This window comes from Ixodes scapularis, unplaced genomic scaffold (assembly GCF_016920785.2).
Source record: "Ixodes scapularis isolate PalLabHiFi unplaced genomic scaffold, ASM1692078v2 PGA_scaffold13__105_contigs__length_92229423, whole genome shotgun sequence".
In the NCBI taxonomy this organism is placed as follows: domain Eukaryota; kingdom Metazoa; phylum Arthropoda; class Arachnida; order Ixodida; family Ixodidae; genus Ixodes; species Ixodes scapularis.
Genome location: NW_024609839.1, coordinates 51,986,638 through 52,002,468, shown reverse-complemented (window position 1 = coordinate 52,002,468; position 15,831 = coordinate 51,986,638). Strand labels below are relative to the sequence as shown.

Below are 15,831 nucleotides of genomic sequence, written 5' to 3'. Positions count from 1 at the left end.
TAGCCTGACATGTAGTTTTATGCCAATAATAGAGAACTATTTTCCCAAGATTGGCCAGCAGCGGGGTAGGATATAGTGACCTTGAGACGGAGGTGGTGCCCCCTCACGACTTCCTTTGACATTACTGACGTCACGAAAAGAATGGCGACCTGCACGAAGTTTCGATCTGCCGTGCTCTGTAAGTAAAGGCAATCTTGATCAACCACTCGCAATTTAAAAACAATACAAAAAAACGGATGCTCATAGTACGTACAGCGCACATTGTTAATGTACTATTTAAATTGTATCCTTCGCCGTCAATGTCTTTATGGAAAGGTTCGAAATTTGACTAGCGATCGTATTTCTCAAGGATCCTGCATCTTCGCCTTTCGGTGTTTTTTTTTTTTTCCCTTGTAGTAAACAGTACCAATACGTCACGTTACATTGGTTGGCGCGCTTATTGGCAGAAACACGTGCGAGATGTGAAATAAGTCTAAGTGTTCGAGCGTGTCCTTTACAGTCGTGCTGTATTATCTAAAGGTGAACAATCTAGGTGTAGTATCTATGGCGTAGATGCTTCCGACGTTCTCAGACGCGTGCGATTTTTCAAAACAGAAATACAACCGATGCACATGACTGTACAAGCAACCAACCTAAACCTGGGACAAGCTTGTTGAGAAGGCATGCGTTTTCAGTGCGTGAAGGGATGTTGCGATGTCGGGTTGCACTTTCTTTTATGTAATCTTTTCGTAAAACATTTGAATAACGTACGCAGTGAGGCGAGCTTTCCAGGGCCAAGGGCGGAGATGGAGCCACGCCAAGATTACAACCCATTACACTATAGTTCCACGAGAAAACGACCCAAGATGGAAAGGTAAGGCGTTCGAGTCTCTTAAATATGTCTCCGTGTTTCAGAGAAATGCAGTGCCACAGGACAGTTCGAATAGCACATCAAAGCCAGTATATTGTTTACTGTTTATGCTAGGCTGCATGGGATTTCATCTTTTCTGGCTCAATCAATATATGTTTGAATGGATGCGGTGAAACCTACTAAGTTGATGAACTCAGTTTCACCTTGCGATGAACAGCGCAGAGTCTGCTATATCATCCCAGCTAATCCAGTGCTGTGAAGTTATCACGTGATGCACCCCTAGGTACCAAAAGTTGTGCGACACTCATACATTATTTTATTTGCTTCGGCAGATAGCAGCGTCCTCTATGATCCAAAGATGCGGCCAAGCATAGACACCATCCATTACCCATGCACATTCTTAAAGGGACCCTGCAAGGACTTTTTTACTGGTTTTTAATTTGCATCGAACCTGAGCACACTGAACGTAGTAACTTAATGAAACTCGAATTTCGCTTTATTCTAAAATGACAAAAACAAGCAAAAAATAACCTCCTTCGTGACGTCCTTGCTCGCTTGAGTAGCCGTGAACTAGAGGAAGGGTAGTGAGCTCGATGAGCGCTCACAAGTGCCGCACTCCATGTCGACGGCTCGAGAGGGTGCCACCAAAGCATGTTCTGGATAGGCTGTATGAAGCGGGCAGCCAGGGCGGCTTGCATTGCATTTGCTGCGCGATTAAACACTAATTCGGCATGACACTTCATTGGCCACAAAAGACAGCAAACACGGGGTAAGGATCATTTGAGAATGGGAGCCACTTTGCACTGCCATACCGCCAAACCGCATGCCAAACCTGCTCGCCGAAAGCCTTCAGAACGCTCGGAACCGGTCGGATCCTCGAGCCCGTATACTACCGCAGCGCTGCCGCATACATCCGGGACCTTTTCTACGCTCGCTGCTTGTCGGTGCCTGATCCCGCTATCCCTTTCTAGTATGCGCCGCCTTTTCCACCGCTTGGTGGTGAGTATGTCGACGGGTCATTTCTTGTTTCCGTACTTTCTAAACTACATTTGTTTCTTTTCTGATCTAAAGTACTGAACAGAGACTACTTTCATAAATAATTGAAACGGTTCGTGCCTCTTATATTTTGTATTTCGACTAAAAAGAAGCTTTTAGCAGCTCTGACCGGTAGTAAGCCCAGGACCAAAGACTTCACATATCGCGCGCTTTCGGCACCGCGGGGCGCCCCTGTAGGTGGAGAAGGTTTCCACGCCGTCCGGTTAAAATATGATGCACTGATATTTAGTTGCTCTCTCCGTGCCCACTGGCTTGCCCGAACCCCAAGAGATGTAGAAACCGCAAAAAAAGGTAGACGCTTAAATACAATTATTAGATCGAGGAACCTTTCATGCAAGATCAATCAGCACTTTAGGTGAGGAGAAATGGAGAGAAAAAAACTGGGAATGGGATTCTCAGCCTTGCAAAAAAGGAATTCGAAACATTGAAATTAAAATCTGACATCTGTTCAACTCTTTTGTTTTCCATCTGCCACTGGGGCCTGCCCGGCTTTTGTGGAGGCGAACTTTAGAAACTTGGACAAGGCTAGGTTAACTGTTGTAAAGGCTGGTTCATGCACTTGCATCTGCTTACAACTGTGTCTTAAAACCTCTTAAACTGTCTCAAGACGAAATAGCACACTAGTGCCATCTTTTGGGCAACTGTGGAACACTTGGCATACATTTCTTTCTTTTCTTTTTCGCGCGTTATTCTTTCTCGTTTTGAAAAACTTCTGACAGCATTATGAACATCCATTTCTTTTCGCTAGAGCGCAACCTTTGCTCTAGCGAAATGCGATTCCGGGGCCACCTCATAGACGGCGCCAGCATGTATACATTCTCTCATCATGAGAGATCACAAGAACTCTCTAGCTAGCAAACACAAGTGTGTGAATGGGCCTTGAGGGTCCTGTTTACCGAACTAAGCGCCGTTCCTGTGTTTCTTCAGAAGTGGACATGAGCCGGGTTTCGGACGAAGCCGACGTAGTCATCGTGGGTGGAGGGCCGGCCGGGCTGTCGGCCGCCATTCGTCTGAGGCAGCTTGCAATCGAAGCCGACAAGGAACTGAGGGTGTGCCTGGTCGAGAAAGCCTCTCAGATCGGTTGGTTGCATTTCATTTCAATGCAGTCACAATAGACCCGTTCTGAAATTTTGAAATGATGCATAGATTATGCTCAGTCGCCATTAGCTAGGTTTCATCGCTTCCGATATGAAGCCCGTGATTGGTTTTGAGTTTGCGCCGAGCACTGACACAGCACTCGTGTTGAATGCGCTTCGATCCGAGTACACGCTGAATGCTGACGAAGCACTCGTGTTCATGCTCATGGCGCATGACCAACTAATGGCGGCCGCACATAATCTAGGCATCATTTAAAAATTTTGGAAAGGGTCTATGCCAGGAACGTTCACTGGCAATGAAGAGTAATTGGCATTCTTCAAAGCGCTTTAACCAACACACATCAATGAGACACCTCGTGTGTTCCGCAGAAGTAATTGCCACCACCTGTTGACATGCGTAGACTAAGATTTTTCCATCGACATTTGGTGCTCGTTTTGAACTAGTTTATAAAATGTTATTCGTGTCGTCATGACGCGCCTTCGAAATAAATTACACTGCCATCTGTGTTGGAGGTGAATTCTGGGATCGATCTAGCTCCTGTGCTTCTACAATAAAACAATCTGTAAGCGAGTGGGCATTTTGGGGTTTAGGGCTCATATTTTTTTAACAAGCTGCATGGGTTGCACTACCCATTCTCTTATACTTTTCTGTCCAATTGGTAGTTGTATCTTATTTCTATGAGGGCCTAAATTGCTTATTTCTCTCACGGGTCCAGGCGGACATACGCTTTCCGGCGCCTGCATCGAGCCTGGTCCGCTGATAGAGCTGTTCCCGGATTGGAAAGAAAGAGGCGCAAGTTTACTAACGCTCATATCTTTTTATCAGTTGAATTTTAATTTATTTTTTGAGCCTCTTTTAGTAGAGTGCAAGATCCACTTGCCAGTGCCGAATCATATTTGCAGGCCCCACTGCACACCCCCGTGAAAGAAGACGAATTCTACTTTTTTACGGAGAAATCCCAGTTCAAGATTCCAGTCTTCAAAGGTGGGCCATTTAAAAGAAACACTCGTAGCTTCGTTTGTTTGTTTGGTCGCTATTGTCTTTTGTTTTGAGCCATGAGAATATGCTGTTAGTGTATCGTATTAATTGCAAAAGCATTTGCATGATGTTGTTGTTTTTTTTTTTTGCAAAATCAGTTCATGCTGTAAAAGCCAAACAAGGACCTTGCTTTTTATTGGGGAAAAATGTTTGAACCATGCGAATTCGGGGAGCAGCTCTCAATTCAGAGTGGGCGACCATAACCCATAAAAAACGGGGCATTGATGGAGAGTGGAGGCAGGGGAAGTACTGAAGCAGACAGAAAAGGTTACGCTACTACTATTCAGTTCAGTGTAAAACTGCACATTTCTTTAGAGCTCTTCGTTGGGAACACAAGTGCCTTTCTTCTCCATTTTGAAACGGTGAAAAAGATGTATATGTTGCCAAGCGAAACATACCAAATTCACTGATGTAGTAAAAATTTCCCAAACGCACCCACGTCTAGTTTAACAAAATGTATTGGCAGATGTAACCACAGAAAGTAAATTGTTCTCTATAGATTGTAACGTTTTAACAGTATGTTTATTGCTGTCAAATTGTGTCTAACAAGGAGCATTCTTTCAATCTTCTTCCATTCGCTTAGCACTAATTTTGAAACTTTGCGCGTTCCCACGAAAACTGGACAGTTGTAAATAGCAGCAGTCTTTTACATGCTTCTCTATAAACAGCAGCAGTCTTGTGCACACTACTTGAAAAAAGTAATTGATTGCAATTACAATTACTCTTGCTTAAAAAGTATTCAATTAGATTACCTGATTACTCCAGACGGAAAGTAAATTGTTACTTCTTTGATTACCTCAGATGTTCAGAACGACAGTGTTTTCGACCGGTTTGAAAACGGGTCTTTCGTACTGTCCATTATCAGATTAGAATCAACCGAACTATGAACTTTTTATCTTCCTAATCCACCGATTTTGGTGAACAATATGTCTGTCAGAGACTTGGTTCGGTGATTCCGCAGTTGGGGAAACTTGTACAAAGAAAGAGCGCCGTTAGAAACGGGAGGGGTAAAAAGTTGTGGTTACAAATAATTTTAGTACTTCTAAAAGTTATTGAATTACCGTTGCGATACTTCCTAATAAGTGTAATCAAATGGTCAGAAAATTACTCTACCCCTCCCCTCCTCCTCTCCTGTTCCCCTCCCATTAAGCGGGAGATTTTTGCTAAATTTTCCAGTAAATTTAGCGACAATTTTCCCGCTAAATTTAGTGGGAAACTGAATTGGTGTTCAGGTCATGTGACGTCAGTTTCCTCACTAAATTTAGCATGAAAATTGTTCCGCTAAATTTAGTGGAGAACTTTTTCTGCTGAATTTCATGTGACGTCATGAGGGTAAAATTTTCCCGCTAAATTTAGCAGAAAAATTTCCCTCATTAAATTTAGCGGAAAAGTTTTCCGCCAAATTTAGTGGGAAAATTTTACCCCTGTAACGTTATTATGGGAAATGTCTCATAATGCAACGGCGACGCCGCTCAACCCGGAAACAGGTGCCTAAGAGCTGCGCTCTAAAAGTAATTGATTACAAGTAATTTCATTACTTAGTGTAACGAGCGCCGTACAAGTCTGGGCATCACTGAGGCAGCATGACGTGACGGCAGAAATCAACCTGTAAAACGGGACTGTCCAGGCCAAAGAAAGATGTCCGGTCACCCCAGTTCAAAAGGCATTTAGGAACTGTGCTGGTGCAAATGCGGAAAACGCTGAGTTTTCTAACCGAGCCGGCAACATGTCCAGGCCTTCCCATGTACAACCACGGAAACTACATTGTGCGGCTTGGGAACGTGGTTGCCTGGCTGGGCACCCAGGCGGAGGAGTTGGGTGTTGAAATCTACCCCGGCTATGCAGCCAGTGAGGTACGTCTAGCCATTCCTTGAAGCCGCATCCGTGTCTTCGAGCCAGCGTTACCGGATCGACTTGGCTGAGAGACCTCCACGAAGAAGCCAACCCCTCTCCCTTTCTACCCCAAGGCCACTATTTGTCATTCATGGTGCCATCTAGAGGCTTTGATTGTAAACTTGCATTCTTTGGAGAGGCTACAATGCAGTGCCATATGGATGCTGTGCTTCAAATCCTGTACATTTTGTGAAGCACACTGCAATTACTCTAACAGCCGCCTCCAAAACCGTGGAGCTCCAAAGACTGAAGGCAAACCTTTTGAAAGAAAGGAGGAATACTGCATGTGGAAGCAGCGTCTGTGAGCAGTTCTGTAAGCGAGTTTGTCTGGTAACATTGCTTTGAGCCAACACATTGACCTGTGAATGCCGGGTTGGCAGCGTTCAAAAATTGATCGCGAAATGGCCATAATTTAACTGAGAGTCCTGTTGCGTGCATAAGATCGCTGGCCTTTTAATAAGCGAGACGATTCTTCCACTGGAGCAGCGTTCATGCCCTTTGCTGGTGGAGTGATCTAAATCAACTTCGTTTTGTTTCTGTTTTGCATCATTGTGCTGCTTCGCCCTTGCTGGAGTTAATGTTGACGAGCGAAATTGTGTGGCAAGAAGCACCTGGGAACTTTGGTGTACATGGATGGGCCCTGCACTAAAAAGTGCAGTGCCCATTCTTGTCTGTGGTGGTTTGGTGTTTCTGCAAAAAATTGACGCTTTCTGTCGTGCAGGTGCTGTACCACGAGGATGGCAGCGTCAAGGGCATTGCCACCAATGACGTTGGCATTGCCAAAGACGGTTCTCCCAAGGCAAGTCTTCAGAATGCTTGTTGCAAACTTAAGTCTCACAATAGCTTCAAGCTCTATTGCTCTGCATTCTAGGAGACCGTGAAAAAAGAAAAGCGCCGAAGAACAAAAAAACAATTTATTCTTAAGCACTCTTTTTTATGGGGGTGTTCAAAAAAGTATGAGCAAATAGACTGTATTTTGTAATACGAACACTGCGGGCATTTCAAGCTCCCGCACAGGGAGATGCATTCTTGGATGAGACACTGACATTGACCAATACAAGACGGGGCGGACTTAATAGGAAGGGAAGCATACACAAAATGTAGACGCTTTTGTTTGTTTGTACTGAAGAGGGCAACGGGCTGTTGTCAGATTTGTGTGGTTGGAGAACGTAGAACAGTAGAGAGACGTCTGCATTATCGAGAGAAGAGCGTGCTACTAAGTTGACGCATTTAAAGATGGGCGAACATTAATCCGCGATCAGCAACGCTTGAGTCGTCCCGGCACGGCTGGAGTGTTGCATTTTTTGACACGGCGCAAGAGCCGCCCCTCTGATCAAAAGAACCTAAAGGACAAGTCCTGCGCCTTTCCCCCCTGAACGTCGTCGCCAGTAGATCCATGCAGCACCGCCTAGCTTGTGTCAGTGCTGCCGCCAACGTGTCTCGCCGTCTCACCACAAGTGCGTCGGAGGACAGCGACGCCAACACGAACATGTCTACCGCTAGCGTGTTTGCTGCTTCGGGCAGGTCGGGGCTCCACTAATACAACGTCAGACCTCGTCTCCTAGGTGGTGTTGCTCTGATCCTTGCCAAGTCTAGCACGAATGACGTTCGACGCCTCGCACAATCGCAGGACACCTTCGAGCGGGGCATGGAGCTGCACGCCAAGTGCACAGTCTTTTCGGAGGGGTGCCACGGCCACCTGGCCAAGCAGCTGTTCAAGAAGTTTGACCTGCGCAAGAACTGCCAGCCGCAGACGTACGGCCTGGGCCTCAAGGAGCTCTGGGAGGTAGACCCGGCGAAGCACCGGCCGGGCCTGGTCATGCACAGCATCGGGTGGCCCCTCGTGAGCACTCCTTCCTCTCAAACGTGGTCCTAATATCTTCCGTTTGCAGAAGGTGTTCGTCATATCGGAGTTGAGACTGGTTTGGACATTTGTGTTTGAACGTGATTGACTGCTATTATGTTACGCGATATTATGTTTGTTTATTTATTGATGCCAATAGCAACATGCCTTCCCAATGGTACATCACAACAATGACAACAACAACAACAACAAAAAAAACGTGCACACATAATAAACACACACAAAAAAAAAAAAAAATTAGTTTTGACATTGCTGAGTTTTTAAAATAGTTTCAAGGCGCGAATGTGTTAATTGAAGGTGATGAAATACAGTTATACAAAACTTCAATTTGGGTATGTGACAGGTGAATGCCAGGAGCGCCCCTTCCAACATAAAACAGTTCCATTGACCTCAAAGAGCAAGAAAACAAACACAAGCTTACAGTGGATAATAAACTTTAGCTTGACACTCTGCTGTTTAGAAGTTTGTGCCACAGATTACAAACCATGATCTCTTGTTTTGTAAAGTGCGTCCATATCTATTTTACTCGGTGGTCAGTTGTAGTCATAAGGATACTTCTTTCCGAGAAGCAGACGAAACAGTTTATGATTAAATTCATAATATGCACGATAAAGGGTGCCAACGTGTCCTTTTGTAGCAGGCGGCTACGAAGGAACACAACACACTTAAGCATGCTCGTATGCAAATGTATGAACTCGCCTTGACGGAGAAACTTCGCCGATGCAGGACAAGGACGTCTACGGGGGCTCGTTCCAGTACCACCTGGACGAAGGGGCGCCCCTGGTGTCCCTCGGGTTCGTGGTGGGCCTGGACTATTCCAACCCGTACGTGAGCCCCTTCAAGGAGTTCCAGCGCTACAAGACGCACCCGGCCATCCGGAAGGTGCTCGAGGGAGGCAAGCGCATCGGCTACGGGGCCAGGGCGCTCAACGAGGGAGGGCTCCAGGTCGGTGGACCTGTAGCAACCAGTGTCGGTCTACAAGTACCGTACACCATAAAACCCCGTATGAGTGCCCTCCCCCTCGAGGGATCGCCCATTCAATTTTTCATGCTATATATACATAGGTCGAGAATGAATTCCGAGACATTGCCCAACTCGACCTGATTCCCGTTGTACACACGGGATGCATCACCTGCGTGACCTGCAGTATTGGTGTTTGCAGCTCCGACGCCCTATAGGCGGCAGGGCGGTAGCTCCAAGGTGGCAGAAGAGACGGGGATAGAGTCTCCAGGATTTCCCATGCATCTGCTCACCGACACCAGTCGTGTGCTACAATTATTTTGTTTGACTACGGATACGAAGCGGTCGGAGCAGGAGCATATCACGGATGACGGAGACGTCTGCATGCGTTGAGATAATGAGCGTGTTGATTTGTAAAGGTTGCAAAGCGGAACACTACAGTTCCTATTTTAGCGCACTCACTTTTTACGTTGCACCTGCAAAATGCACAAACACGCCAACCGGGACCATATGGTAATGGCAGCACCAAAGCCAACAGTCCATGCCACCGCCACCGTCCCCGCTGCTCCGGTTCCTTTTTCGTCCGTCCGCAAAAGGATGAGTGCCGGAGCTGCAGTTGCAAACACCCGTGACGAGCGATTTCGTAGTGAGTTTCGGCGCGTCTAACGGACTGTGGAACTTGAATTTGGCATGCCTGCGATCCAGGCATGTGATATCAGATCTCTCGAAGTGCAAGTTAGCGGCGAGCTCCCACGCATTCATCGCGGGAGCTCGGCACAGAAGCCGAGCTTGCCGTGTCAGCAATTCGGATGTGCAATGTTGGTCCTCATGACGTGCGAGTTTCGAGACGAGTTCTGCCGCATTTGTCGCGCCGCAGAACCCGGCTTCTGTGATACTTGAATTCGTGATGAATCCTTGTCCATTTCAAAGCGCCGTGGAACAAAAATTTTCCGTGTTCACGATCAGCATTATCAGTTCCTGGGTCACATGGTTCATAGCAGGTGCCCCCGTCCTGGTCATAACTAATTTTTGGTAACATTTTTCTGTCGCATCCCCGTAGATCGTCCGCCCGATATCTTGCACCATTTATCTCTTTGTCGTTTGGCTGGGGTCTCTAATCCTTCGTTGCATCTGCAGAGCCTGCCCAAGCTGAGTTTCCCTGGCGGCTGCCTGGTTGGCTGCAGTCCGGGGTTCATGAACGTGCCCAAGGTTAAGGGAACGCACAACGCTATGCGCAGTGCCATGCTGGCCGCCGAAGCCATCTTTGAGCGTATCTTCAGCGAGGCTTCTTCCCCGACTAAAGGTGCTTTTGTGTTCTCGCTCTTTCTTTTTTGCGAGGCTTTGGTATATACTTTGCCTCCATCACGAGCTTTGATAACACTTCGTCGCACATGGAATATAAAAGTCTGGTAGATGGCAACGAGGATACTGCATTCTTAGCTTGCCACCGTCGACAGGTATTAGGAGGAGAGCATGCCGCTTAATGAATCTTATGCTACGAGACGAATCAAGTGAGATTCTAGGCACAAATATGCTCAGTATGGAAAGGGTTGTTTGTTTCTGTATGTTTCGTCCTTGAATCTTTCTTGCATTGACCTGTTATCATAGGGAGGTGTTACACGTTTAAATTGAGGATGGTTTGAATGGGCACCGGAGGTGACTTGCAAGATTTTGTGAACTTGAAAACGGTTTTAATGCAAGACGACTCGACAACCTTGGTAACGAGTTTTACAATGTGTCTTTGTTGCACGTTAAAGTGAAAACCGAAAGGGATGAGCCATCAGAAGCAGCTTTCAGAGGATCGTAAGACTAAGAAAATGCTTACTAACCACGGTAAACCGTATGACTGTGTCTCTTTTGAGATCACGCCCCTATGACTCCGTCGTAGTAAGCTTTTTTCTATTACCCACGAGATTCTGTCTCCCCATCATACTTTGTTTGCTCTTACACTGCCAGCAAACCAAACTGACACGTTACTCCTTACGAAAAGTGAATCTCGTTTTGTGTTTTCCTATACATTATGTCAACGAGAGTTGCAGCAAACCAGCAGGCGCGTCCGTATTGGCGTCGCCGCACGCTAACGTTGCGAGACTCCCTGTCGGCGACGATGCAAGGTAGGTGGCGCTGCGCAGACCCACTAGTTGCGACGTTCGGGGGAAAAGGTGCCAGCCTCGTCTTCTAGATGGTGTTGGTTGGTTACGGAAAAAGAAGGCTCGCATAATGACGCCGTAACTGTCATTTCGTGTGGGACCATCAGTTAACTATCATGTTATCCTATACCTTAACTATATCATATTATCCTATACTTTCAAAGCAAACCTCGAGCTAGCCAACTGTGTATCATCCCGAGGTGTGCAGTTCTTGGAGACGCCGCTCTGTGACAAACTTGCAGGTCTGGAACCGACGAGCTACGAAGAGAGGGTACGCAGCAGTCCACTGTGGAAGGAGCTCAGCTCCGTGCGCAACATCCGGCCTTCCTTCAACTCAGCCCTGGGTATCTATGGGTCGGTGCTCTACACGGGGATCTTCTACTTCCTCGGCAGGGGAAAGGAGCCCTGGACGCTGTCGCACCACGGTAAACTCCCCGGCAAATACTGTTGTTGCCACCGTCGAAAGACGAATGCCTGCTTTTAAGCCGATAGCTTTATAGGGGAACTCTGCGTAGGCCTTGCTTGCTCATATTGGTGTACGTTGGTCGCATTATAGCAAGGCCATGGGAGAGAGTGTCAGCAATGAAGTCTAGCTGTTGGTTTGACGTCATAGCTTGTGCGACCAATGGCAAAGTGCCACACTGGGCTGCATAGTAGAGTAAGAATTGCACGTTAATCGAATATATTACTAGGCACGAAGGCACGGTCAAATTGCATGTGTGGCGGCATTTCAGAAAAAAATTATGCTATGCCCCCAATGAAAAGGTGTATGAAGAAAGATTAAGAGAAGTCTTTTATACATTTGAAATTCCTTCGCCGCATGTCACATCGCATGTCATTCCGATAGCAAGTGGCATTTGTTAGAAAACCCATCATGTGCTATCGTAATTGTTGCGCGTTTGGACGTCGGGAAGTTAGTCAGTCCCAATGAGCAACCAGTGTCTCCGCTGTAGACGAGAAATTTAGCCAGCGCAGTACCACTGCCACCCTGGAGCCTTTAACGTGTGCCATACAGTAGCGATACACGACCGCATGCCAGTACGATGCTCACCCAGAATGAAATGGGCAAGGGTGGGGATCGAACCCAGGCTCCCTTGGTTCTGCAGTGTGAGTTTTTGCTCTACGCGCTCAGAGCCGTGGTGCATTCACAGTGTATCTGTTTCCAGTAGGCCCCTTTCTTCCCGCTGCCATCGTTCCTGGACGTCACCTTCCCGTACGAGTGGCATTCTTAGCACCCATCTTTGCACCTAATTTGTATTTTTCGATACATCTTTTTGAACATCAGTAGCGTGGTGCAAAAAAAGCAATGAAAACCGATACAACGGCATGATGCCAATACGTATGTTCCGACGGGTAGATAAACGTTTGGCAGCCCTTCATTTATAGTTTGCAGACGACCCCCCGCAGTTGCACCTGTTATTCGAAGCGGTTTTTTTTTTTTTGCCACGTGTGACATTGCATGTCGTTTTATTAGCAAGTGCCGTTCCATAAAATCCCGTCAAGCGCCGCCGCGTGCTCGCTGCATTCGACCAGACGTCTAAGCCAGGCGATTTCCCCACTCGACATCAGGTTCGGATGACAGCAAGCTGAAGCCCGCCAAGGAGTGCAAGCCCATCGATTACCCCAAGCCGGACAATGTGGTGTCCTTCGACCTGCTTTCCTCGGTGGCCCTGACGGGGACCAATCACGAGGGGGACCAGCCGGCGCACCTCACCCTGCGCGACGACGACGTGCCCGTTGACCGGAACCTGGCCGTCTTTGATGGGCCCGAGCAACGTTTCTGTCCCGCAGGTAAGTTGGAGTCGAGGGTCTCGACGTGCCGAAGTGTTATCGATGGCAGAATGCCCATGTTGGAGGTGGGACAACTGAAGTAGGACCATACAATAGGCTTGTGATAATTCAGACTCGGATATTTCATACTTCTGGCTGATTTCAACAAATTTTGGGTTGTCCCACTACGTTTTTAATATATTCATAAGCCACTTAATTCAAGCTGTGTTTTCGTACAATTCATGCTTCTTGTTCTCGCAGCCCAATTGAGTGCGCTTCTTTACGAGCACCGGTGCACTGCAGGGAGGCAATACCCACAGAGCTTGTTTCTGCGGGTGTTGCTTCTCCGCAGTGCACCGGCGCTTGGTGACAAGCGCACTCAACAGGGCTGAAGCAGGTACACGTGAGCTATGGAAACGGGCACCACGTTGAAACTTCCATAGCAACTTGTGCGGATGCTGTTACGTGGCGACATGGCATAGGTACCCATCACAGCATCTGCGCAAGTTGCTATGACAAGTGCCACGTGGTGCCCATTTCCATTGCTCGCTAATGCATCCACATTAGATAACTTCTTGGCCTGGTGAACAAACTTAATTTTGTTATGAGTTGTCTAAACAGTCTACGATAAACAACATTTTTGAGGGACAAATAAATTTGTGTCATACATTTCACAAGTGTGTCATCTGTGGCACACATGCTTATGATGAACAGGCCTATGTAGAGGAAATTATCAAATATCTGCTTTGTATGGGTAGCCATTTATATGACAAATTATAATTTTATCTGGCATCATCTGACATTTCAAACAAAATTTGTGGCTTCCTGTAGTTTATTCAATGAGAGTCTACCGTAGCAAGCTACTCCAAAGACACGCCTCTTTAATGTTGCAGGGGTCTACGAGTATGTACCAGTCGAGAAAGGCGAAGGGATGCGTCTGCAGATCAACGCTCAGAACTGCATCCACTGCAAGACGTGCGACATCAAAGACCCCAGCCAGAACATTAACTGGGTGACGCCCGAGGGGAGTGGAGGCCCTGCCTACACCGGCATGTGAAGCGGCGCTTCATCGCAGACTACTCTAGAGGAAGGATGCGAGCTCCTGCTACCTCGCCTCAAAGGCCAGCAACTTTGGGCACAGTCGTAAACACGTCAACAGAAGGTTTGCTCGACTACACCTCCAAACAAAAGCTGTATTTTACGAGGGTGGGGTGGGTCGTAAGCTGTATAAATAAAAACAAAGTGTTTAGTTTTAAGCATGCTTTGCGTCTGGTATGTTTTGCATGGCCGTCGACTGGTCTTCAATGTTTTTTGAAGGTACAAAGGTGCTGGATGACCGTATTGTTTTCACGACCAACAAACCGTTTTGAGAAATCTTAGGGAGGCAAGGAGGTTCCAATGTGAAAATGCGTGAGCACGTACTTGAGCGAGTATGGGTGCTCCCTCGATCGAGGAAGCCAGATCCTGCTGGCTTTGTTCAGCTGCAGCAGCCTAGATTGAGCTCTCCCAACGTTCCTTATGTGCCGATTGTAGTGTATCTCTCTTCCCAAGCCCGTTTAGAGACGTTCCTTCCCTGTCCTCACCGAATGGCACATACTGGTTCATCCTGGAAATCCTCAGACCCAGTTTTCTACTAGATGGTGCCAGTTATTATAAAAATGGTGGGTTAACTGTGCTGCTCCAGTGCTCATTGGTCGCTTGCCTGCGACATCCCCGGTTGCAGGAAACCGAAATATGCCATTGTCATATATTACTGCGTGAACAGTGATGGAAGCGGCATTCGACCTTTTGTAGCAGGTTGTGTAGCAGACAAAATATTGTTTTGGAGCAGCCACTGACACTCTTGGAGCAGATGCCAATGTCTGTTATCACATCACTTGAAAATGAAAAGGGGTTGCTTCAGCAAATAAGTTGAACTATTACAATCATCGAGGGTTCTTTTTTGATACTAGGTCATACTAGCTTTTGTAATAAGGATAGGGTGAAAGAGGAACACGAAGCATTCTTTCTAGAAATAAGACTGGTCAGAGGAAGTTCCGTTTACAAGGTGTATTAAAAAAATGGTGTAAAAATTATTCCTAGTGCAGCACTTTGGTTCAGATAAAGCCCCTCTCCCCTCCCCTTTTTACACTCAGTAGTTTATTGAGCCTGTAAATATAATTTCTATAGAATGCCATCAAAAACCAGCGTGTCCACTAACACGTCTATCAATAACAATGCGTCTCCCAAGTCTTGTTAACCTACCAAACTCGAGCCTCCAACTTAATTTCGCTCGACAGCTGCACAGGAACTACCTTATTCAAACATAGACCCACATTTTTCTTTTCTCCTTCTCGGAGCAGCTTTTTATATTTAAAAGTCAACCTGCCATTAAGACCAAAGATGATTGACCTGTAATAATACTTAGCCTAATTTTCGTTCCTAGAGCTAACACAGGCACTCTCCCATATAAGCTGCTGCTCCTAGCGCTCCGGTGCAAACCAGTGAAGCTCGACGCGTGCACGCCCACGCTGGTGAGAGGCAGCAAAGGGCGACACAAGCGGTGCAAGTGCCACAGTGCACCGTAGTCGCCGCACGGAGGCATGTGGGAGACATGGAAATAAAGTGGTCTCATCAGAAGCACAAGACCCTGGTTCTGTCTTATGACAGTAGCCGCCGTCCCACTATTTTTTAAAGTTTTCTCGCAACTTTTAGTTCCCGACATTCCCGACACTGTCCAGAGATTTAGACAATGTCAGCAAGCAGCTGGCCAGCGCGATTGATGAGCAACCTCTATACTTCGTTTTACTCGAAGCGCAGCCAACACTACAAGCCAATGGGATAAATCAAACGGTATCAAAGAGCGGTTTTACAGGCTAAATCAATTGGGTGCAGCGAATGCTCCGCCACTTGTGCCTTTTGCATGTGCGCTCCTGGTTGTATATGTCCGAGCCTTCGACTGTGCTCTGACCTAGTATGGAACAAACCGTGCAGTAGGTTGAGGCACTGTGAAATACGTATTTGTGCTATTTTTTTCCTCTACTCCTCCAAATATTAGAGTCGAGGAATAATAAAATATTTTTATTTTTTGCTTTAAGCATGTCTTGGCGCAGGCGTGGCGAAATTCTTGGCAAAAAAGGCGCTTTGGCACAAGATGTAGCAGACTTTCGATC

The 15,831-nt window shown here is 46.8% G+C and overlaps 1 protein-coding gene across 1 annotated transcript; it reads left to right on the top strand.

Moving 5' to 3' along the window:
- Positions 1-61: 61 nt before the first annotated feature.
- Positions 62-13,935, top strand: LOC115313332 (electron transfer flavoprotein-ubiquinone oxidoreductase, mitochondrial). The gene is made up of 13 exons (XM_029972288.4): positions 62-178; positions 755-853; positions 2,834-2,986; positions 3,720-3,796; positions 3,907-3,988; positions 5,777-5,895; positions 6,657-6,734; positions 7,566-7,778; positions 8,526-8,744; positions 9,897-10,062; positions 11,152-11,334; positions 12,479-12,700; positions 13,573-13,935. Exons 1-13 carry the CDS (start codon positions 142-144, stop codon positions 13,734-13,736), a joined length of 1,812 nt encoding a protein of 603 aa, XP_029828148.2. The 5' UTR covers positions 62-141; the 3' UTR covers positions 13,737-13,935.
- The last annotated feature ends 1,896 nt before the right edge of the window (positions 13,936-15,831 follow it).